The following is a 23,964-nucleotide window of genomic DNA, read 5'->3' as shown; positions in this document are numbered from 1 at the left end:
CTTGTTTTCATTTATAGAGTGTAGGTGGACTGGGGTTGGATGGATGTGGCAGTTGGATGGGAAGGGGCAGTGAGTATGGACAAAGGGACCAGTGCCAAGATAGGATATTCTTGGAGGTCTAAGTCAAACTGGGAGATATGTTTATGCAAAGCTCTTCTGGTAGAGTGTGGTCAATCAATGTTGTATCTTACAATAAATACAGTGCTTAGCGGAAAAAAAAAAAAAGCAACAAGTTTGGAAGCCAAGAGGGAAGAGAAAAATATGCAAATGGTATTGAAAATAGTTTTGAAGAGCTATTTAGTAATAAACCATGGATTATTTTCTCCAGTCCTGTTGTACCTCATGAATATTGTGGTGAATATTTTGAAGAATGGGGTGGTTGCTGAAGACTTTGGTGACTGAAGGTGATAAGGTAAAAAGAAGAGGATGGAAAACTAAGGTTTGGAGAATATTTGTTTTTGAGTGTGAGGTTCGGTGGAGGGGGAGAAATGAAACGAATTAGAGGAAGGGGAGACTAAAATGCAATTATAACCGAGGAATTAAAGGTTTTTCAGGATGAAGAAGTAGTCATCTTCTCATGACAATAACTGACAAAAGGCAATTGGAATCAACAATTATGATATTGAAAACTTTTGAGAATGGATTTTTATTATATTATTACACTGGCAGCCAGAGGTTGCAGAGTTAAGGCAGCATGATGTGGTATACAGAACAGGAGTTTTCAAGTGTGACAGACCTGATTTGGAATCCCAGTTCTGTCCCTTAGCAGCTGTGTCAATTTGGCAAGGCTACTTACGAATATTCTTAGTTTCCTAAGCTGTAAAAAATAATTCCCGGTTGTCAAATTCTTATAAGGAATCAATGAGGCAGATGAAATTGCTGGTAGAATGCCTAGAACATAGCAGTCTCTTAATTAAATCCATTCCTTTAAGAAAATAATAAGTGGTAAGGATACAGAAGAAAAAGCAAGAATAGGATAATCCTTTGAAAAGTTTCATGGTGAAAGGACCTGAGACATTTATAGGGAAAATTTTTTAGTCTAGTTGGAACTGTATACACTTGCTGGTGGAGGAGAGGAGCCAAGATGGATGGGGCTAGTGAGGAACTAAGAACCAAAAAGGGTAACTGAACAATCAAGAGCGTGGATGACAAAATATCAAGGACTTAGGATAAAGTGAACAGGAGGAAGAGTTAGTCTTAAAAAGGAACACACGCTTCTTTGGAGACTATTTGGCAGGAGAGAAAATAAATATATTTTTAAGTGTAGAGAGAAGAAGCTGTAGAAGCTCTTTTTGAAAGCATATGTCTTCTTGGTAAAGAGACTGCGTCATTTACTAAATGAGGGACTGATGAGGAAGCAGAGCTTAAGTAGAGTAGAAAAATTCGAAACACATCATGAAGAAGGCTATTGGGGTCAATCAATAGAAAAGACTAAATTGACTGCTAATCAGGAGAGACTAGTGACTGATGTGGAATTGAGATAGATTTCACTAGAATATAGGAAGCAGTAGACGGAGAACCCATTCTTTAACAATAGTACCATATACTAAGAAGCTCCTGAAATTATCCAAGCAAAAGGGTGAGAATCTAAGAGATGTGTCCTGGTGAGGAGATTGAGGAGAAGGTGAGATAAATAAACAACTGGTTGAGTGACTGTGACCTGAAAGTACTTTTCATATTGATTTACTAAAATGTAATCAGTTATGTGAACTTCATAAATATGCAGAGTCTAGTAGGAACTCTATTTGATTATTGGAGACCTTATTGATAAGTAGAAAGGAGTAGTTGGGGTTTGTATACTGTGATCAAAATTCCAACAGAAAAGGGAAGCTGAAGCCTGCTTTAGCCTCAAGGCAATCCTGAGGCTAGGGCATGTCCTCAGAACATCAGGGACTCAGTCTAGTGGGTGGGTTAAAGGATCTATGCTCCTCCTGAATCTCTGCTTGAGTAGAATATGATATAGCCATTGGGCTAGCCCTCTGGACCAGCCCCGCCAAGAGGAAGGGTACAGAAATCTTTGACAGAGGATTATGTAAAATTGAAAGAAAAATATGACTTTTAAAGAACTTGATTTTCTTAAACTTGTTGGAGAAGAAATCTCTGTCCATTTGGAGTGGGAAAAGAGCAAAGGTTTTTCATCAGAGCAGTAGGTAGCCAATTGCAGCTTCAGAATGCAATCAAATGAAGGGTCACAACATCAGCTGGGGGAATCTGCAAAGGAATAAATAGTTCCTAAAAGGACAGCAGGTATTGATGGTTTACAAAATCTTAAGGTCAACTAAACCTAGCATGTTTCATACCTTTGTTACCCTTATTCATTTGTTCACTCATTCACTCATTACCTATCAAATGACAGACAGTAATGGACTAGATCCTTAAATAGACAAGGTTCCAGTCTGATGGAGCTTACATTCCAATTGGGAATGGGATGGGGAGGAGAGAACACTGGAATATAAAAAATAATACATTGAAAAAAAAACAGTACAATGAGTCCTCAGGATCTGAAGCATTTTTTGTGTATGTGTGTATATGCTTGGGTATGTGTGTATATATGTATATTGCTAGAGTAGGTTTAAGTGTAGTTGTGTGTGTGTATGTGTGTGTGTCTATGATAAAGATACAGAAAGGATTAGTTGTAGATTTTTCTGGCCATTCTAGATCCAAACAAAGAAAATAACTACCAAATAAAATCAGTGTGGGAATGATTTTGGTATAATATGGCATAATTTAGTGAACACCTTTTTCTTTGTTTATATTCTTTTAAAGTTTGTTGCCTATCAGAGAAAACATTTGATATTTAATATTTCCAAGATTACTGTGGTGAGCTAGACATTCTCTTATGTTATTGATGGGATTATAAATTGTTAAGTGTTTCTGGAAAGCAATTTGGCAATATATATTAAAATCATGAATATGTTCTTATGTTTTCAATATGCAATTTTAGGGACTTTATCTTATGGGAAATAATCCACCATGTGGGCAAAGCTTTATGCATAGAGATACTCACTATAACCCAATTAATAACAGAAATAAAATGCCAAATATTTAAATTATGTATGAATAGAGAAGTAGTTGTCTTGTAGTAGGTGCATGAACTGTATGAATATCATGTAAATAATTAAAATTATGTGCTCAAGGAATTTTAATGACATAGGACCATATTTATGATATAGAAGGCTATGTAAAAAGAACAGGATAAAAATTTTTATATGTTGTAATTCTTTTTTTTTTTTTAAATTTTTTTTCAACGTTTTTTATTTATTTTTGGGACAGAGAGAGACAGAGCATGAACGGGGGAGGGGCAGAGAGAGAGGGAGACACAGAATCGGAAACAGGTTCCAGGCTCCGAGCCATCAGCCCAGAGCCTGACGCGGGGCTCGAACTCACAGACCGCGAGATCGTGACCTGGCTGAAGTCGGACGCTTAACCGACTGCGCCACCCAGGCGCCCCATGTTGTAATTCTTAATATGTAAAACAATTCCATAAAATTGGATGGGAGGAAATAGGCCAAAATGCTTTATACCTGAAGCATTTTCTATGATTTGTACATGTGACTTTTTATATGCAGAAATACCAATAAATATTATTTTAAAAACCCAACATTTCAGTGGGAATTAAATGCTCCTGTGATTGTTCTATAAACCAGTAAGTCCTATTATGGAATGTTCTGGCAAATCAGCACATACATATATAAAACCATAATATCCATTCAAATTTTTGTTAAATAATCTGTCAGATGGGTATGTTTTAGAGCAATGAAGCGATTGTCTTGGCTGCTTTTCTTTAGAAAAGCTTTTCTTAACTTTTATTTTTATTTTTTTTAATCTTTTTTTAATGTTTTATTTATTTTTGAGACAGAGAGAGACAGAGCATGAACGGGGGAGGGGCAGAGAGAGAGGGAGACACAGAATCGGAAGCAGGCTCCAGTCTCTGAGCCATCAGCCCAGAGCCCGACGCGGGGCTCGAACTCAGGGACCGCGAGATCGTGACCTGAGCTGAAGTCCGACGCTTAACCGACTGAGCCACCCAGGCACCCCATCTTTTCTTAACTTTTTAACATAACCGATTAAGGCCTGTCCTTGGTCTGTGCATAGCAAATCTGGTGAAGTAGTAGACATGGCTTTCATTTGCAAATAGTTTTACAAGAAGTGATTTTAATTGAGTAAATAGAAAGCGTAAGCTTGGATTTATGATTGGACCAATATTTCTTAAAATGTAGTGCTGGGTAGGGGCGCCTGGGTGACTTGGTCGGTTGAGTGTCTGACTTCGGCTCAGGTCATGATCTCACAGTCCGTGAGTTGGAGCCCCGCGTCGGGCTCTGTGCTGACAGCTCAGAGCCTGGAGCCTGTTTCAGATTCTGTGTCTCCCTCTCTCTGACCCTCCCCCGTTCATGCTCTGTCTCTCTCTGTCTCAAAAATAAATAAACGTTAAAAAAAAAATTAAAAAAAAAATGTAGTGCTGGGATCCCTTGCAACAGAGTCATCTCTGAAAATTGTTTAAAATGTAGATTTCTTAGCCTACTAAATCAAATCTGAGGATGGATACTGGGAAGATGTATTTTTTTTTAATTTTTAAAAAAATGTTTATTTATTTTTGAGAGAGAGAGAGAGACATAGTGTAAGCAGGGGAGGGGCAGAGAGACAGGGAGACACAGAATCTGAAGCGGGCTCTAGGCACTGAGCTGTCAGCCCAGAGCCCAGTGCAGTGCTCAAACCCAGGAGCTGTGAGATCATGACCTGAGCCGAAGTCGGAGGCTCAACTGACTGAGCCACCCAGGTGTCCCTGGGAAGTTGTATTTTTAAAGATATGCCCTAAGTAATTCTCCTGAGATTCTCTAAGAACCACCAGTTAAGGTAGAAATGTTTGAGATTTAGAAATTCTAACCTTGTCTGCTCCAATGCTTCTTATGTAGAATGAGATCTTTTCTCAACAGCTTGGATCCAAAATACAGAGAATTTGGCCTAGCAGTAAGTCAGAATTAGGGGATGGGGTCTCTCTACTGTTCTGTTGCAATCTTATTAGAGAGCTTTAGATTTGGAATTCTTTGAGACCATAAGCAAGTGGTCAGTCACCTTGCTGGAAATAGTAATAGGGTGACTGAATAGGTAATTTGTGGTCCGGATCCTATGAAAGTGTCTCTTGGATGAAATGCTTGCCTAAATCATTATAGAGTTTACAGCTCTTAATGAAACAGGCCTCCAGGGAGAGTGGTCATACCCTAGAGGATAAGAGCGGAGCCAGACACACCTGTCACTTACTATGTGCCAGGATGAATTAAACAACTCAAAATCTTAGATTCTTCTCTCATAAAATGGAATTACTAATAGTGCCAGCTGAATCATGAAAAGTTGTGTGCCAGTCGTTGAGCAAAGGGCCTGGCATGAAGTAAGCACTTATAAATGCCTACAGTGATGACTTCACAAGAATTCAACTATGTAAGCTTGAGAGGTCAGGCTTTTCCAGTTGATTTTTTCCCAAGTTTTCTAGCTTTTCCAGTTGATTTTTCAAAGACCATCTTAGTTATCAGAAAAGCCCTGGGATTTGGGGCACCTGGGTAGCTCAGTCGGTTAAGCATCCGACTTCAGCTCAGGTCATGATCTCTCAGTCCATGAGTCTGAGTCCCACGTTGGGCTCTGTGCTGACAGCACAGATCCTGGAGTCTGCCTCGGATTATGTGTTTCCCTCTCTCTCTGCCCCTCCCCCATTCATGCTCTGTCTCTGTCTCTCTCTTTAAAAAATAAATAAACATTAAAAAAGAAAAGAAAAGCCTGGGGATTTGAATAATCCCAATTCTTGGAGGGCAGGGGCTCTAAGGTTACCTCTAGTTCTTCATCTGAGGTAGATTTTTGATATCTGTTGTTTTCATGGAATATCCAATACTTATGTCACTTACTGAAATCTGCTGTCTGGGTTGGGTATGACTGAACGGAATTATGTAAATTATCACTTGCAGAGTGACTTTTCTTTGTATACATTCTCTAGTTACTAAGAAAATCAAAGCTCATTTCCAAACACACACACACACACACACACACACACACACACACACAATACACACAGCCTTAACCCTGGCCACCTTTGTAATACTTCTGGGTGCCACATTGTTTCAAGCTGTTTTAGGTTCAAATAGGCATCTCTGGCTTTATGATGGTTGCTACCATGAAGCACTTACATCACCCTTTTCTTGCCTTATTGGTTAATATTCCCTGAGTAAAAGTATTTGTTACACTTTTCCTTAATTTAAACTTGCATTTGTCAAGTGATAGGCATCTCTAGTGGCTTCTCAACTTTAGGAAAATACCAACACCCCTCCCGGAAATACCACTAAATCAGGCTGAGACAATTACCAGGAGCAATCCTTTAGATTATCCAGTTGCATAACACACTTCTTGAATAAATGACATAACCTAATTTAGGATACATCACCAAATTCAAGTCAGAGAGTATCCTTTGCCAGTCAATAAGAGTGCGGGTCACTGGAAGATCTCTTCGTAGAATTTTTCTCAGGGCTTCGTTCGATAACTCCTGTAATTCTTCTAAGACTGCAACTTGAAATATATTCTCTTGCTCTTCCACAAGCCTCGCAAAACTTAAAGCCAGTTGAGCTTGGTTAACTATTTCCAAGCTTTCTTTCAGGTCCTTGGAGATTTCAACATGAAGGTTGACAGCCTTGAAGAAGTGAGCTTGCACAAAAATTCTTCCTGTTACTTGGGTTAGAAATGGATTGATTTGGAAAATCCATTTAGATTTCCAAAGGCCATTCCAGCAGTCTCTTGTTTCATAGCTGTGGTCCTCAATGCACGCTATCAAGAACTCCTTATTTTTCACGGTTTTTCTCAGCACGTTGCAATTTCCTTTTGGGTAGTGATCACTCACGTACAGTTTTAAGGCACACAGAACAACATTTCTCAGGTATTCTGTCTCATTCCGAATGATACCGTGACTTTGGATGTCTTTTAACTGGTTTTGAAGCAGGTCGAATTTGAAAGAAAGTTTGCTTTGATAGTCAAAAAATCGGTAGTCACCCATTACGTTGTGGTGAGACAAGAGTACTGGATTTCCATCGATAGAGAGTGGTACACAATATTTCTGGCAGTGTTGGTGGCCTGCACACTCACCTTGATGGTGCATAAGTTTTTCATCACGGATAAGCAGACAGAGATCATCAAAGGCATTTACAAATTCCCCTGGAGGAGCCTGTATCAACAGTCTGCGAATTACTCTTTCTTTCTCCTTCCTACTCAGAACGCTAAGTGACATGCTTGGTTGCAGCAGAAGCAAAGCTTCTGAAATAAAGAGTATTCAAAGGATGAGAAAACATTCCATGAGACACCTTTCCCATCAAGGTGTTAAACATTCAAGCTTAAGATTACTATGGCTAATCATGAAAACAGGTTGTCTTGCAAGCTGAGTCTACTGATGAAGTCATAAAGAACCTTTCTCTATGAAGTGTGGAACCTTTGATGATGTCACCATGGGTGTTCAGGCCAAAAGAAAAACATGACGGTCACCTGACAGCGTGGTACCCAGCCATTCAGCTGTATGTATTTTGAAGATTTTAAAAACTTAGCCTCCCAAACAGCCTTCTTCAACAGTGGTGTGTCGCTGTGTACATTCTATGTTGTCAGGAATCCACAGAAACAGCCTAGAGTTTCTAGAGAGGGTTTGGCAGCCCTTTGCACCTTTGGGGACCACAGTGGCATTTATTTATCCACGGGCCCTCAGAATATTCTCCCCAAACCCACTGGAAGCACATTATGCCCAAAAGTTTCAGGGGGGTTCAACAAAAGAGTAAAAATAAAACAAGGTACGATGCAGTTGACAGAAAAATGCCAAACAGCAGAGGATACTGCATTATAAACATTGAGGGTTTGAAGATTGTCAAAATGTAAGCAAGAAGCCAGAAACTTTCAAGGGCAGTGAAATGCAGGGACCACATCTGGCATGTGGATTCTATGGGATTTAATTGTGAGCTATCTCCAAAGAACAAAGGCGCAAACCACTCTGTATTTTCTGCTTTCTCTCTAGAAAAGGGTCAGAGGCAACAGCTGATGAATATCAAGAAATTCCTTTACTACAAAAGGGCAGAGTTGACTATATTTGAAACCTGTGACAACATGTAATGGGGAGAGACTACTAAGCAAGGAGAAGCATAACAACAGGTCATGAAAATATGGAGAACAAATATCCATTCAAAAGTCCTTTCTGTTCCTCTTTTCTCTTCTTCCTCTTAATTAATCTCCTTTACTTGATTCTCCTCTTTCTTCTTGAAGAGTCTGGAAGTTAAGCCTCTCTCATTTAAGTATAAACCTCTTCCTTCCATCCGTCCTAAGCTTTTTTGCATTTCCCTTACTTCCTGTCTTTTTCTTATGAGAACATGAGCTTTGCCATATTAAGTCATAGCCTTTATATGTGAGGGCTTTTCATTAGTTTTAGCAGTCTGAAACTGAGTGGAATTTTGAACAATTTTCACAAGTACCTTTCATGATATTATAAGTTGTCATATTAATTCCCAACTTCAGTTTTTCCAATTGAAGTGTCCTGATTTTTTTGTAGTTTGTCTGTGTACAATAAGTAAGCTTGATTATTTTAATTTTCTATTCATACCAAATATACACTCAGCATGGCATTTTTAACCCTTTCTGGTGTTACTTAAAATGTTGCCTTTTTTTGGCACGTGTAGCTGGACATCTGGCTAATGTCATGGTAATAATAATTATATCAAACATGGTAACTATTTATTGAACACTCAGTAGCAGAAACTGTGTTCAGTAATATATTCAGAACTTATGCCCTCACTTTCCCTAAATATTAATTTGCTCACCTTTCAGATGAGGAAAGTGAACTTGAGAGAGGTCAAGTGACAGGGAGATCTTGAAGCCCAGCTGTCCCCCAAGTCCATGTCTCAGGAAATAGACTGTATTTCCCAAATAATAACTTGATTCCTCAAATGTTTATTTTTATTCTTTTCCTGTAATTTTTATTGTGTTATGTATGCCCTCTCATACCTTCACTACAGAATAGTACCTACTTAATTTTGTTTTAACCATAATTTATCATAGAATTATTTTGTCACTTAAGCAAAAGATAGACTATCCCTTAAAAATAAAAATAAAAACATTAAATTGAAAAGAAATCAAATATTTCCTTAGGCATTTTAAGTACTTAATGATTTTCTGTGAGAATTTCCTTAACTTCTTTTTTTGTGCTTCATACATGGTTTTTGTCGATGATTCAGGATGAATTTAGAGGTGGAAAAATTAACCTAGAAAAAACTCACAAATTACTTGAAAAATTAGATATTCAGTGCAATTATGTTCATGTGAAATCTATTTTTAAGGTGAGATAATATCCACCCCTTGTCTGCCCCACCCTATGAAGGACTTAATCCAATATAGGGGAAATGTCAATAGCTACTTGGATGCTTTCTACAGAAAATACATATGAAAAATTAGTCTCTTGAGAATTAAAGCAATTAATTATCCTATATATATTTACAATCAAGAAGGAGAGAATTTAGGTAGGAGATAAAATAAGTTAATGGTAAAATTTGAAATAATACCAGGTTATTAATTTAGCATAATTAGCTGAAGATACAAGAATGTTCATGTAAGATTAGGATCGGTCATATGATTAGATCAAAATCACATAAATGAAGAAATGGTAAATGGATTAGATGTTAGTGATTTATAGAAGGAAAAAGAAATCTTGAGAAAAATGGTATTTTACTCACTTCAAAGTAGAAAATCATGCCAGAAGTTTTCTTTGTTTGAAGAACTAGTGGGGATGGAAACTGGATCAATTTTTTCACTAAAGGACAGAGGGAAAGATCATCAATAAGTAAGAAAAATCCAAGCACTCAGCTGAGTTTTGTGCTAGGAAAAGGCAAATTTCTTGGCAAGTCAAGTAAAAATACTGGATTGGCTAATTAAGTTAAGAAGATGGAAATCCTGAATATGATACTGTTTTCTGAAAGTGACTACCCAGATAACAGTCTGTGAAATTCTTACCATTAATACAAACTGGGAAACCTGTGTTACCGGCCTGTAAGCTAACCAGTTAGCCTGATATAATTTCATGGATGACGGCCAAGGCAGGCTTTTGGTTCAGAGAAAATAGCCTTGTTACAAAAATAGCCATTGCAAGGATATCAGCATCTTGGTGCTATTTCTCCAAGTCTCAATTCCCAAAGCATGATGTGAAGAGGGCCAACTGACAGAGGCACATGCCCTGGGTTGTCTTATCAGAGAGGGACCTCAAGTTTAAGGAACCCAAATCTTTTATTACAGGAAGTAAGCCTGTCTGATCTTTGCCCTGGAGGGTGCCCTTATCATTATTATCATGCACAGTAAACAAACCTGCTTTTTCCCCTCGAGGGAGATATTATCTTTTCATCATGCAAACATCCTTGAAAAGCTAGTTCTGAAGTAAGTGTTGGTGCCTCTGCTGGAAAACCTGCAGAGACACAGGAAACCATGGAGCAGCCCTATCAAGTACTTTTCTCAACAAGATTTAGCCCCCATGTTTACAAATCACAAAGAGGAGGTTCAAAAAAAAAAAAAAAAGCTGCACTTCTCAAGAGACTGCTGTAAAAGACAAAAGTTTCAGATTGTTTTTTATGAATGCAAGTAGTCCGTGCTGCCATAAGCTATCAGAATTTTAAGCAATTCATGTCTAATACTATACCTGAAGAACACAAGGTCTGTGAAAGATCTTCACAAGTAGAACTTCCCCCCAGTGGTATCACTCAATGGGAGAACCAAATATGTACTTTTTTGGTTTAATAAAAAAAATTCACGTTCAACACAACAGAGAGGTAATATATTAAATCTGTATCAAATGTGAAATGTGATCAATCTTATTCAGTGATTATCAGGTTGCTTTGCATTACCTGCAAAATGAAGATATGTGTCTGAGATGTACTTGAGTAAAGTGCATGCCCTATTAAAAAGTGTTATGTAAAATGTGCAACAGTTCTAACAGGTAAAGAAATAGGTCATTAATTGATATTAACAATTATTTAGACGTGAGAGGGTGAAGGTCTAGTTTGTTTAGCAAAACCTTTCTGGAATGGCTATGAAAATAATTTTTATAATTGAGGGACAGAGATTGCTTAGAATTCTTTAAAAACCTCTTTAAAATGGCCTCAAATAATTTAAGCATAAGTTGCATATAAACAAGGCTGATGATCATGACAAGAAATTGTTATCAAAATAATTCCCCTAGGCCCTTGAATAGATGATACTTTGTTGCCTTTGGCTACATTGCCATATATGCATTAAGAAATTAATTAAATAGAATGCTAGGGAAGGTGTATTGGCTAATGAAATTTTCTGGATAGCTAAAAATTAAGCTTCTTAAACATTGGACTGTTTTGCTTCAACTTTTGTTGTTTATCTTTCCAAAATTCACGGTACACCTTGTAGCCAGAGTAAATGCAATGAATCTTAAAGAATCTTATTTTGGTGACCAAAATCTTCCAGCTTCTCAGGGCTATTGTTATTGGCAAGCTCAATGGGCGTGGAGATTCTTCACTCCGTCAGATCTTCCCTGTTCAGTACTTGGCAAATCAGAAATTTCCCTAAGCAAATGTCTTAACCTGCAGAATGGGGAAACTAATATAGTTATCTTGCCAGATTGTGCTGAATAGTAAATATTATTTGTGAATGTATCTAGTATAAGGCTTGGAAAAAAGTAGGCACTCGATAAATATTATTTGAAGTATATCAATCATAATTGTTCAAAAAATATAGGAAGTTGCATTACATTTATTGATTTCTTAAGAAGCTGGCATAAATTCTGATGTGAATTTATTTTCTTATTGGGTGAATATTTACTATGAAATTTAAGTAAAGAAGGTGTACCTTTATGACCCTGGCAAAATATTCACATTTTCATTTTACAAAATCAATTCTTGAGCCATGACGTGGGGAGCAATTCTGTAAGATTTTGTTTTATCCCTTTATTAAAAAAAAACTTTATTGCTTTTACCATTGTCATTAATTTGTAGCACACAATATATTTTATAAGAAATATTCTGTGTCATTTCAATATATATTGCTAGTCTGAGATTACATTCTTGATTGTTAGTTGAGTATGAAGTAGCATCCTTCTTAATTTTAAGAATTCATATTATTATAGAACTTACCTTAAGTTTTCAAATTCTCTAAGCAGTTAACAGCCATTATTAAATCTATAGGATGTCCATGGGACTCTGTTAGAAACTGCGGATTGTAAAAAATTAATAAAGTGCTCTCTCTCTCACTCTCTCTCTCTCTCATCAGGAGGAAAAGAAATACAGAAATTACTATTTTATAAGTAGATAATAATAAATATCATAGTTAATAATTACAGGGAATCTGAGAAGACAGAGACTCAGACTTGGGCATCTATAACAGAGGCTGTGGTACAGAGAGCATTCTTATTGTCCCTCGAAGAATAAGAAGCAGTATATGTAGATAACAGTGTGAGAAGTGCTTGGCGAATAAAAGGTAACGATGTATGACTTGCATATAGGATGTATGCAAGGAAGTGAAGAGGAGTGCTAGGTATGGCCAGATCACAAAAGTCCTGAGGTAGGCTACAGAGTTTGGATTTTTTTTTATAGACGATGGGTAGCCATTGAACTTTTCTGAGGAGGGAAATAGAATAGTGCAAAGTTTAGGATATATCTGGCAGTAGTGTAGAGTGGTTTGAAAGTTGGAAGGTAGAGAGAGGAGGTAAAGTATTTCTCTGCTGTGTCTGCCCTACAAATCTGCAACTTGGGTCAATTCAGCTACATATTGTTTAGTTCCACTGCAAGTTTATGATTTCCTATTTTAGTTGGTCTGCCACAATCTAAGCTTATTTTTAATCTTCTCTCAAAAACAAATAGCTCCATATCCTTTTCTCTTTTTTTAAAGAATTTTAATTATTTTTGAGAGAGAAAGTGACAGAGAGACAGAGCATGAGTGGGGAATGGGAAGAGAGAGGGAGACACAGTATCTGAAGCAGGCTCCAGGCTCTCAGCATAAAGCCTGATGCAGGGCTCCAAACTCACAAAGACTGAGATCATGACCCAAGCCAAAGTTGGACGCTTAACCAACTGAGCCACCCAGGTGCCCCACTCCATATCCTTTTCTAAAAGTTATATTCTCTCCTGTAGCAAATAAACTGAAAGACACCTTTACATTTCTTTCTCCATTTCCTCAATGATTCATTGCAATAAATTTTGCCTTCATACCTACCTTGAAAACCTCTATTTTTAAAATGGTAAATACAATGGTTAGGCTCTCTGTGCATTTTATTTATCCCTCTTTTCTTAAACTACTCCTATTCTCACTTCTATGACATCACTTTTTTTTTTTGAAAATTTCTGAACTTTCCTTTTCCATCTGTCCTTAATTTTCTTTCTTTTTACTTTACATATAATTCCTGAACAATCTTATTAACTTTTCTTTTTTTTCCAGTTTTATTGAGATGTAATTGACATATAACATTGTCTTAGTTTTAGGTGTACAACATGATTTGACATACATTGAATTGTATGTATATATTGAAAAGTGATTAACAAGTTTAGTAAACATCCATCAGCTCACATATGTACAAATTTCTTTTTCTTGTTATTAGAACTTTGAAGATAACTCTTGTAGCAACTTTCAAATATGCAATATGGTATTACTAATTTAGTTACCAGGCTGTGTATTACATCAGCAGAACATGTTATTATATATCCTACATCAGTGTTTGCTATGGTCATCATGTATATTTCATCCCTAGTACTTGTTTATCTTATAACTGCAAAATTGTACCTTTTGACCACCTTCTGAGCCACCTTTTGATCAATCTGTTCTCTCTCTCTATTAGATCAGTTTGTTTAGATTCCACATATACGTGAGATCATATAGTATTTGTCTTTCTTTGTCTGACTTACTTCACTACATAAGGGCCTCAAGCTTTGTCCATGATGTCAAAATTTATAGAATTTCTTTCTTTTCTGTGGAAGAATAATATCTTATTCACATTTTCTTTATCCATCTGTTTTTAGACACTTAAATTGCTTCCATGTCTTGGCTATTGTAAATATGGCTCAAATAAACATGGAGGTACAGATACCTTTTCAAAATAGTGATTTTGTTTCCTTTCACTAAATATCAGGAAATGGAATTGTATGATATGGTAGTTCTATTTTTAATTTTTTGAGTAATCTTCATATTGTTTATAACCCTTATTTGAATTCTTTATTAGGTAAATTGCTTATCTCTGTTTCATTAAGATCTGTTCCTGGGGTTTTATCTTGCTCTTTTATTTGGAACATATTCCTCTATTTCTTCATTTTCTTTTACTGTCTGTGTTAGTTTCTGTGCATTAGATAGAACAGCCACCTCCACCAGTTTTGAAGGAGTGGCCTTGTTTAGAAGAAGAACCTTATTGTTCATCCCAGACTTAGTTTTTGTTTGTCTCTCAACCTTTGCAATTGTCCAAGCAGCCTGCTTTATTCTTAGTGGCTCTCAGTCACTGAGGGAGTGCCAATACCCATTAGTGTTCCTAAAGGGAGGATCCCAGTCAGCACCTAGATGTGGGCTGATTAGATCCCTCAGGCAGTAGCTTATAAAGTATACAAATAGACCTCTTTCAGGGAAAGACTGGAAGCAAATGTCTCTGTCATCTCCCTCTGCACCAAGCTCCTGAGGGACAACTAGACAAGGATTTTCTCTTTGTTTACCACAATTCTGCTGAACCTGTGAGCACAAACCTCTGAGTGGCAGCTGTAAAAGCTGGAGTGCCAGATATGTACACACACGTGTTTCAGGGAGATATTAGTGATCTGGAGGGAGATAGAGGGAAAGCAGAAAGATGGTACCTACTGGCTTCCCTGATCTCTGGGGGAGACTGTGGGGCCCCAATACCTGTGTTAGATTAGAAGCATGACTCTCAGGCTATGGCTTTTAAGGTGACCAGGTAGGCCTCTTTCAAGGAAAAACTACATGTTAGTCTATACCTCCGTGCTAAGCCCTGGCGGGGACTAGCCACCAAGAGTCCTTGTGAGCTGTTAAGAACTCTTTACTATAGTTTCGTGGATCTTGTGGACACAAGCCCCAGTTGGCCTTCAGAACTAGGTATTTGTAGGACTTATCTCTCAGTGGAAGTCTTAAAATTTGGGGCATTACAAGTTAGATCCAAACCCTTCACTCCTCAGGGAGAGCTGAGTGTTGTGTGTTCACTCTCAATTATATGTCATCCTGTTGGGGGTGATGTTTGTGGAGAGATTGTGTCTCAGCCTCTCCAACCCATTTTGATATAGAATTTTTTCTCATTTGCTCAATATATAGGCAAGTTAGTTCACTCAGCTAGTTTCCAGGTATCTTTCAGAGGGAATTGTCCCATATATAGCTGTATATTTGGTATGTCTTTGGAAGGAGGTGAGTTCTGGACTTTCCTATGTCACCACCTTGTTGACTTTCAATGGCTTCCATTACTACTTTATAACGGGAACAAAGCACAAATTTTCTATCCTGAACAACAAAACCATATACACGCTACTATTTGTTCATCGCCTGCCATATTCTAGGCCCTGTGTTAGGTTTTTCATGCACTATTTTAACAAACATCCAAGGAAGTCGTTACTAGCCTCTTTTTACACATTAAGATATTGAGGTGAGGAATGTTGATATGGTTTATATCATATTACTGTGGAGATTCATATCTGGATCTGTCTGCCTGCAAAATCCTTGTTTTTTCTCCAGTAATACATTAGTCCCCACTTCCCATCCCAATCGTCTACTAGTTGTCTTGGCTTAGATGAAGATACTTCAAATTTAATATGTTTAAGTAACCATCTTTCCCTTCAAAACTGTCGTCTTCTCTTTTCTTGGTGATGGAAGCACCATTCTTTCAGTTATCCAAGCCAGAAACCTGGGAGATTCCGGGACTCTTCCTCTTACCTTACCTCCACATCCAATTTTCAAATCTTTTAAGTTGTATTTTATTTCTACACAAAGTCAATTGGTCTCCAACTATTTGCTACTCAAGGCGTGCTCCTCAGACTGGCATTTCTGGCATCCCTTGGGAGCTTGTTAGAAATGTAGCATCAGATGTACTGAAGCTGACTGTGCATTTTAACAAGTCCCTTGGTGACTTATATGTCCATTAAAATTTGAATAGCCCTACGAACTGGTTCCTTGCTTTGAATCCTAGCATCTCCCCTCTTTATAGCTGCCATAGTAATCTTTCTAAAACAAAATCTATATGATTTACCTCATTAAACCTCATCAGCAACTCACTGGTTGAGAATGAAGTCTGAGGGCCTCAGGGCCAAGGGCCCCTTGGATACAGTTTTGACTTCACCTTTATCTCTCTCACTGAAGTTTTACTAACATCCTCTCTAATAACCTGTTTTGTACTGTTACATGTTTATTTACTCTGATCCCAACAGTTAGAATAACCCTTCTCCCCATTTTCAGACAACTATCTTCCTTGTCATTGAAAGCTCATCTCCAGGATCACCTTTTCTATAAAGACTCTCTTTTTGTCTCCAAGAAGAATCACTGAACTTTCTTTGTCTGTTGTGTATAAAGTTTCTATTATAACACTTTCATACTGGTTTTCCTTTTCTAGAATATGAACGCCCAGAGGGCTCTGATAAGGTGTTGCCTTTACATCCTTATTACACAATTTCATTTCTGCTTCAAATATTTAGTTAGGAAGAAAGGGAAGACAGAAGACAAAGTTGCTAAGCAGTTTCAAGTAGTATGTCAGGGGCGCCTAAGTGGCTTGGTGGGTTATGCGTCTGACTTGATTTTGGCTCAGGTCATGATCTCACAGTTTGTGAGACTGAGCCCCACATTGAGCTCTGCACTGACAGTACAGAGCCTGCTTGGGATTCTCTCTCTCCCTCTCTTTCTGCCCCTCCCTGGCTCACATGTGCTCTCTAAATAAATAAATAAATAAATAAATAAATAAATAAATAAATAAACTTTAACAAAATTTTAAAAAATAAGTTAATATGTCAGATCCTATGATATATTTTGAATACTTTGTTTTTAGTGTAATTTTACAGACAAGTTTAAAACACCTCATCTTAATTTAAAAGTAAATTTTATATTTTGATAGATCAACTTTCTTATATGGTTGTTTATTTTAAGCGACATCTCATCTTTTTACTAGCAAACTAAGCAGTGGAAACCGGGAACAACATGAAAAGCTTTGATTCTGTTCTCTGAAAGTATACTATCAGAATATCAATAGAATTATTTCAATATGTTCTTTTAGCTTCATGTTTTCAACCATACGTTTAAACATACAGTCACTGATGTCCTATGCTAGGGTAGGTCCAGTACTAGGCATAGGAATAAAAAGAATAAAATATCTATCTTCATGGCATTTATGATCTTAAGGTATGAGATATGTTTTTAAATTATACATAAACAATGAATGAGTTTTTTGATAAAGTTCTTTTTATAATGCCTTGTAAAAAAAAACCACTTAATGAATATTTTTTTAAACAAAACTGGCTTCATTACTCTTATTTTATGCTGTACTTATAAATGATTAATATGTAACATTTCTAAAAGCTACAATATTCCCTGAAGTGGAGCCTGGCATTTTGCATATTTTCTATGATGTGTATTTAAAAATATCTTTTCTTATTCTTCCTAGGTTTAGGGATATATTAACTCCTTTATCCAATTAAATGCACATATTTCACCAGAATTACAACATTGTTTAGGTGATAGATCATATTCTGAATACCTCCAGCCAGGCACTCTTTTAGGTACCAAGAGTATAAGAAAAAAAAATGGCAAACTTCCTATCCAAGGCAATTCTAGAAGGGATTTAGAAAAAAAAGGCTTTCACTCCAGTGTAATAAACTCTATGATAGAAGAAGATGCAGAGTCTTATAAAAACTGAGAGGCAGGGGGATATCTAATGTGGCCTGGGAGAAGACAGGGACTTTGGGAAGACTTCTAGAATAAGACTTTTTTCAATAGTCAGTAAAAATAAAAATAAATAAATAAATAAAATAAAAAAAGAATGAGTAAAAATTAGTAGGTTAGGAAGTTAAAGAAGGGTATTCCAGACAGAAGAAACAGCCTATTCAGTAACAAGAGATCTTGTTATTTATGCTATAACTAATTCAAAGTGCCAAAAGTATGAGGTACAAGGAAGAAAGGAATGAGAGCAGTTGCCATTAGTGACATCTTAAAGGACCCTGGATGCCACACAATGCAGTTTGGATTTTGTCTGGAAGACAAAAAAGAAATACTGAGCAATTTAAGAGGTAGTTGAAGGGATTGGATTTGTATTTTACACAATTTAATTTTGCTTATATACTGTCAATATGCACAGTGGTGTATTGATTGACATGTATGTCTTTCTTCCTGCTGCTTTTCTGTGGGATTGGGGACAATTGACATATGATTTCTGAACTCCAGTTTCCTCCTACAGGGGAGATATTAAATTAATACATTGTTATTCTATCTGCTTCAGCCACTATTATGTGTCTCAGTCCTCAGATTTGAATCTTTCTTGCTCATCACTTTCCTTCTTCCCTCTTCTCCTGCTGCCAATGCTGTTACCCAGACTCCATGATTAGTGACTTCTGTTGCTTTCCATTTGCTTCTCTTTCTACTAAAATTAAAACTTCCCATCTTCAGTAATACAATTTTCACGTGTTGTGTGGGGTTTTTAATTTTTGGCAATTTAATTAATTTTTGATGGTTGACTCCTTTGGGTAGGATCAATTACAGCAATTATTTGGATTTGTGAAATTTTGTTTGAACTCTACACCTTTAATGCTTTCTAGTATCAGATGACAACTTTGATCTTTTGGGAAAAACAAAACAGAACAAGTCACATTGCCAAGTTTAAACCTTGCCCGAAAGTAATAAAACTGTTATTACTTAGTGGATAATGTATTTTATTTTACACTGCTATTTAATAGGACTGTAATTTTTAATTTATACAATTTTATATAACAAAATTTTCAGGAATTATGGGCGCACTTTGGTTTTTATGGGCTTGTTAAAGATCTTATAACAAATTATGAGTGGGATGGGGCTAAAATAAATTTAATTCTATAACATTGACTTATGTAGACTTCAAAATCCAGAATTTAAAAATAGTAAGTCGAATCTTGTTAGTCAACTAAGATAAATTGATAATATGAATTACTCTAAGATTACATAATTTTAAGGAGCTATTATTATTTAATGAGCTCTGGGCCCAATTTGACAACCATAGATCCCAGCCTTCCTCTCAAACTTATCTCTGTCTCATTCCCACCTGGGGCTTTATTTCAGTCCCTGCTTCCGCAAGTTGCTTCCTACACATGGATTAATGTTCTTTGTGAACTGAACTGGTGCTCTTCCTGTTTGATTCCCAGCTCTGACTGCCTCTTGGATCCCTCATATCAAACTGGCCTACTACTGAAATTTTGCTGATGAAATGAATAGATCATTTCCAGCATGTTTACCCCCTGTTGTACCCTGGGGATTCATTTTATAGGCACAAGTGCAAAAGAGGAAACACTAGGCTGGATGATGTGAGGCAAGCAGAACTTGATAAGATATAACCATACATGGATATTTGCAGCTACCATTTAATGTATCTCCAGTCCTCACAGCAGTTTGATGACATAGGTAGTGCTATCCCCACTATGCAGATGAAGATTATGAAGCTCAGAGAGTTTAATTTATATGTCCCAAGTTTCCATCTATTTTGGAGCTAGGAATGTAATGTTAGCTCCTTCTACTTACAAACTGTCAGATTTCACCACATTACAATGGCCCTTCAACACATGTTCCTTGTACTCAAGCTGTTTACAATGTAATGAGAAAGAATGTCAATAAATAGCCTCTTGTGAAATTAAATTTCCTTCTAAGGTATACTTCCTATACCCCCCATTTTTTTTGGTAAATGATTCTACTAGTTTTTATTCTAACTCTCCCTGATTCTAGACATTCCTGACTTCTCTCTCTCGTGCATGTAAAATTTAACAAGTTGAGTCCTTCTGACTTCTCCGTTCATAATTTTGCTGATACCAGTTCTTTTGTTTCTACTCACCACCTCCTGCCTGGATTGCATCTTCTCTGATCCATCTTACAGTTCTATCTCTTCCAATTGGTTATGCAAACTAATCATTCTAAGCTTTTACTTCTGCTAGTCATTGTGCTACTCAGAAACCTCACAGTGTTTCTGTTACTTTTAGTAACTGGACCCAGCCCACTTTGTCTCTGTCTCATAAAGTTCAAACATGAATTTTCCAGAAGAGCCAGGTGAATCCACTCTTTCTTTTTGGAACCTAACTTGTTTGTCCCTGCCCCCAATTCTTCAGTGATTATGTACATTCCACTTCCTTAAGATACATAACTACTGCATTTACTGTAGTATTACCACCACTATTGGAGTTTCTGTAGCTTACAGTGACCTTGAATGTCTGATTTACTCTGATGTTTACACATACCTGTGGCATGAGATTACATACTGTCTGGTTTTAAGAAGGTACTGAAGGAGAGTGGAAGAGAAAAATGAAATGTATAATTGAAAGACAACCTAGAATCCTGGTGATTTCCCACACCTTTTTCCATTCCCAATGTGGCCACTGGATTTTAGGTGGTGATTTTTCACTTTGGTGTCATTTCATGCAGTTTTATAGATTTTATTTGAGATGTGAATCCAATGTAAGATTCATCTTCCTTCACATATTAGTTGTTTTATATATTATACAAATACTCTAACTTATTTATTTTGTGTTTTTTATATTCACCATGTGAGCCCACCAGTCATTTTTTTTTAGTAGGATAATGACAGGCTGAAGCAAGGAAGAATCACCATAGAAGAATTTAGATCAATTTATCGAATTATTGCGCACAGAGAAGAAATTGTTGAGATTTTCAACACGTATTCTGGTAACCAGAAATTTCTTGTTGAAAAAAACCTGCTCCAATTTTTGATACAAGAACAGTATATACTTGACATGAGTCAAAATGTTGCTTTTGAGATCATTCAGAAATATGAGCCTATTGAAGAAGGTATGCTTGCATTTCAAAGTTTTATCAAATATTTAAATGCAATGTGCTTTTTATGAATTACAGTTCTCAAATTCAAATTTTTGAATGGGTCAAATTTGTTCTGGATAAAATAAAATATTGGCAGTTTTATTTCTATATTTTATAGACTGTATATAAATCTTTTAGGAAACTACATTGTGTAAACAATTACATTCTTTCCTACCTCATTGTCCAGCTTCTTCTTCTTCTTCTTCTTCTTTTTTTAACTGCTTCAGTATATCTCGTAAGTGTTCAGAAATGAGCTTAGGCATGGAAAGCAGGATGAAATTCTGTTATGTGTACTGTAATGAAAGAAAGCATGTTCACTTTCATTAATAAGAGGAAAACCAAGTAATAGGCAGTTTTCTACTTTCATACATTACATTATTGAAAATATATAGAAATATTAAATTAGCTAAGTGAAAACTATTCTAGGAAATGAATAAAATATTACAAAATTACTACTTTCTCCATTGTCTATACACGTAATTGTCTACAACATTTCATAAACATTAAATATTGTTTGCTCTTCCTTCACTTTTGAATATAATCATCTGGTCTAAACTAAATGGCCATCTAAGCTAATAATGTATCAGAGAAAACTAATCTAGGTGATCAGTGGCCAGACCACTGAATACACTTGAGTTAGTGGGGAGAGAGTAAAAAATTAGCAGGAGGCAGACTTCTGGGGTTCTGCAATGTTTTATTCTTTGAGCTGGGTGCTGGTTTTCTAGATGTTTAGCTTATGGAATTTCATTGGCCTATGATATATGTATTTTCTTGTATGTATTTTTAAAATATTAAAAAATCAGAGATTAAATAATATACTCTCTACTTGAATGTTGATATAGAACAACTAAGGGTACTCATTAGAAAAAAAATGTGTTTCTACAGTAAAATTAGAAATAGTATCATTATTAATTTTAAATATTTTAGAAATATACTTTACTATTGAATAAGTGAGATGTAATTTTTATACAGTTAACGTTATTTCTGCATCTTTTTATTTGTTATAGTTAAGAGAGCACATCGGATGTCATTTGAAGGTTTTATAAGATACATGGGTTCATCTGAATGTCTAATATTTAAACCTGATTGTGGAAGAGTTTATCAAGATATGACTCAACCACTAAATGATTATTTTATTTCAAGTTCACATAATACCTACTTGATATCTGACCAGTTACTGGGACCAAGTGACCTTTGGGGATATGTAAGGTATTTATTTTGATTTTTATAACCATTACATCTTAAAACAATTGGAATTTCCAATAAGTGGTAATTCACAGTGAAAGTAGGCTTGCATGTTGTACAAAAACATAGGAAAAATAAATTTTGATTTGTGCATCTCTTGGAGAGCCATCCTTTGGGTGGCTATATAATTATTCTGTGTTTTAGTATCATTCATTTTCCTTCTAATTCTGTCTGTTGACCTCCTCTGCCTGGTTATTGGCCTGAGGTTTCCTGAATAATTTGGATATTTCTTATAGAAAATCATATGAAGAAGAATTTTCTTATCTTATTTAGCCAAGACAGCTCAGATTTTCAAAAATGTGGTTAAAATTAATTCCCAGACATCAACACACAATGCTCTAAGTGAAATCAACACATAAATAGATAAATTATATACTTTGGCATTTATAGATGATAGATAGATAGATAGATAGATAGATAGATAGATAGATGATAGATTTACATAACTTAAAAGCAATTCATTATACACCTCTAATTTGGCATTCTACAATGTATCACACTGTCAATACCAGTCTTCCATTTAGTCAGCCAGCTGAGAATACATTGGTGAACAAGATTTTCAGAGCTGCTATGCTCATGTGTTCATGAGAATAGACATAATAAGCAGGTAAACAGATACAGTCATATAGAGAAAGTGAACTAGGGTAACATAACAGGGTGGGGGGTGTTACTTTAGTTAAAGGGTTAGGAAAGGCTTCTCAAGAGGTGATATAGTTTGGTCTGAGTGATGATAAAGAGGAAACCTCAGAAATTCTTTGTAGGAAGGGCATGCTAAATCGAAGAAATAGTTAAGTGCTTAGCATGTTCAAATGAAAGAAAGCAAATGTGTCTGGAAACAAGTGGAGAATGAAGAGAGGTGAGTTTGAGGAAGTAGACAGGACTAGTTTATGAGAGCCTTTGAGGCCACGGAAGGGAGACTGGATTTTATTCCAGTGGTATTGGGAAGCAATTGGAGAGGTTTTCCTTAAAACAATGTCATAATTTATTTACTTTTTACTGCGCAGGAAAGACTGATGGTGCAAAAGTGGAGGTAAAAGATGATTGGGGAAGATATTGTAGTGATGCAGGTGGTGATGGTTATTTAGAAGATGAACTCATGAGGCAGGTGTTGAGATCAGTGGTTGAATTTGAAATATTTTAAGAAGGCAGAGCCACGAAGACTTATCAGGTGATTTGAAGGGAGGTGTGAGGGAAAGAGAGTACAGTCAAGATTTTGGCCTGATGACTTAGCACATGGCGATACTATCGACAGAGATAGTGAAGCATGAGGAAGCTGTTGTAGGGTGTGAGGCAAAAGCAAGAATGCAGTAGTTTCCACATTCAGCTGAGATACCAATTCATTATCAATTGGCTAGCTTGGGCGTGCCTGGCTGGCTCAGTCGGTTAAGCTTCCGACTCTTGATTTTGGCTCAGGTCATGATCTCCTGGTTCCTGAGTTCAAGCCCCATTTCAAGCCCCACATTGGGGCTGGCAGTGTAGAGCCTGCTTGGAATTCTCTCTCTCCCTTTCTCTCTGTGCCTCCCCCATTCATGATCTCTCCCTCTCTCTCAAATAGAAAGAAAGAAAGAAAGAAACATTTGAAAAAGTGGCTAGGTCAGACAGTCAGTTAAGTATATGTGTCTGGGACTTGGAAGAAATATCCAGACTAGAAAAATAAAAGTGGAAGTCATCATCATATAG

At 36.5% G+C, this 23,964-nt stretch overlaps 2 protein-coding genes across 7 annotated transcripts in view; one reads left to right on the top strand and one right to left on the bottom strand.

Moving 5' to 3' along the window:
* Window positions 1-2,052: 2,052 nt before the first annotated feature.
* On the bottom strand, window positions 2,053-7,378 carry CAPZA3 (capping actin protein of muscle Z-line subunit alpha 3). Of its 2 annotated transcripts, none has more exons than XM_007072863.2 (2): window positions 6,349-7,378; window positions 2,053-2,211 (listed from the first exon to the last, which is right to left on the bottom strand). In XM_007072863.2, the coding sequence occupies exon 1, from the start codon at window positions 7,259-7,261 to the stop codon at window positions 6,362-6,364; it is 900 nt and encodes a 299-aa protein (XP_007072925.1). In that variant the 5' UTR covers window positions 7,262-7,378; the 3' UTR covers window positions 2,053-2,211; window positions 6,349-6,361. The 2 variants fall into 2 exon arrangements, with proteins under 2 accessions (XP_007072925.1, XP_042847781.1); XM_042991847.1 differs by having other exon boundaries at window positions 6,428-7,378.
* Window positions 7,379-7,444: 66 nt separating this feature from the next.
* Window positions 7,445-23,964, top strand: part of PLCZ1 (phospholipase C zeta 1) — a 45,507-nt gene continuing 28,987 nt past the window's right edge. For 4 of the 5 annotated variants that reach the window (XM_015535876.2, XM_042991846.1, XM_007072862.3 and 1 more), the window contains exons 1-5: window positions 7,446-7,541; window positions 8,030-8,185; window positions 9,218-9,341; window positions 20,781-21,012; window positions 22,047-22,248. In XM_015535876.2, coding sequence (XP_015391362.2) covers window positions 8,175-8,185; window positions 9,218-9,341; window positions 20,781-21,012; window positions 22,047-22,248 — 569 coding nt within the window. In that variant the 5' untranslated portion in view covers window positions 7,446-7,541; window positions 8,030-8,174. Of the gene's footprint in view, window positions 7,542-8,029; window positions 8,186-9,217; window positions 9,342-20,780; window positions 21,013-22,046; window positions 22,249-23,964 lie in introns of all 5 variants that reach the window. The other variant, XR_006219808.1, reaches the window with a different exon arrangement.

Source organism: Panthera tigris, chromosome B4 (assembly GCF_018350195.1).
Source record: "Panthera tigris isolate Pti1 chromosome B4, P.tigris_Pti1_mat1.1, whole genome shotgun sequence".
Lineage (NCBI taxonomy): Eukaryota > Metazoa > Chordata > Mammalia > Carnivora > Felidae > Panthera > Panthera tigris.
Note: the sequence above shows the minus strand (reverse complement) of the source record. Positions and strands in the feature narration are given on the sequence as shown.

Bases quoted from the DNA above. Each gene is read 5' to 3' on its own strand.
- CAPZA3 (XM_007072863.2), bottom strand. From the start codon at position 7,261: ATGTCACTTAGCGTTCTGAGTAGGAAGGAGAAAGAAAGAGTAATTCGC.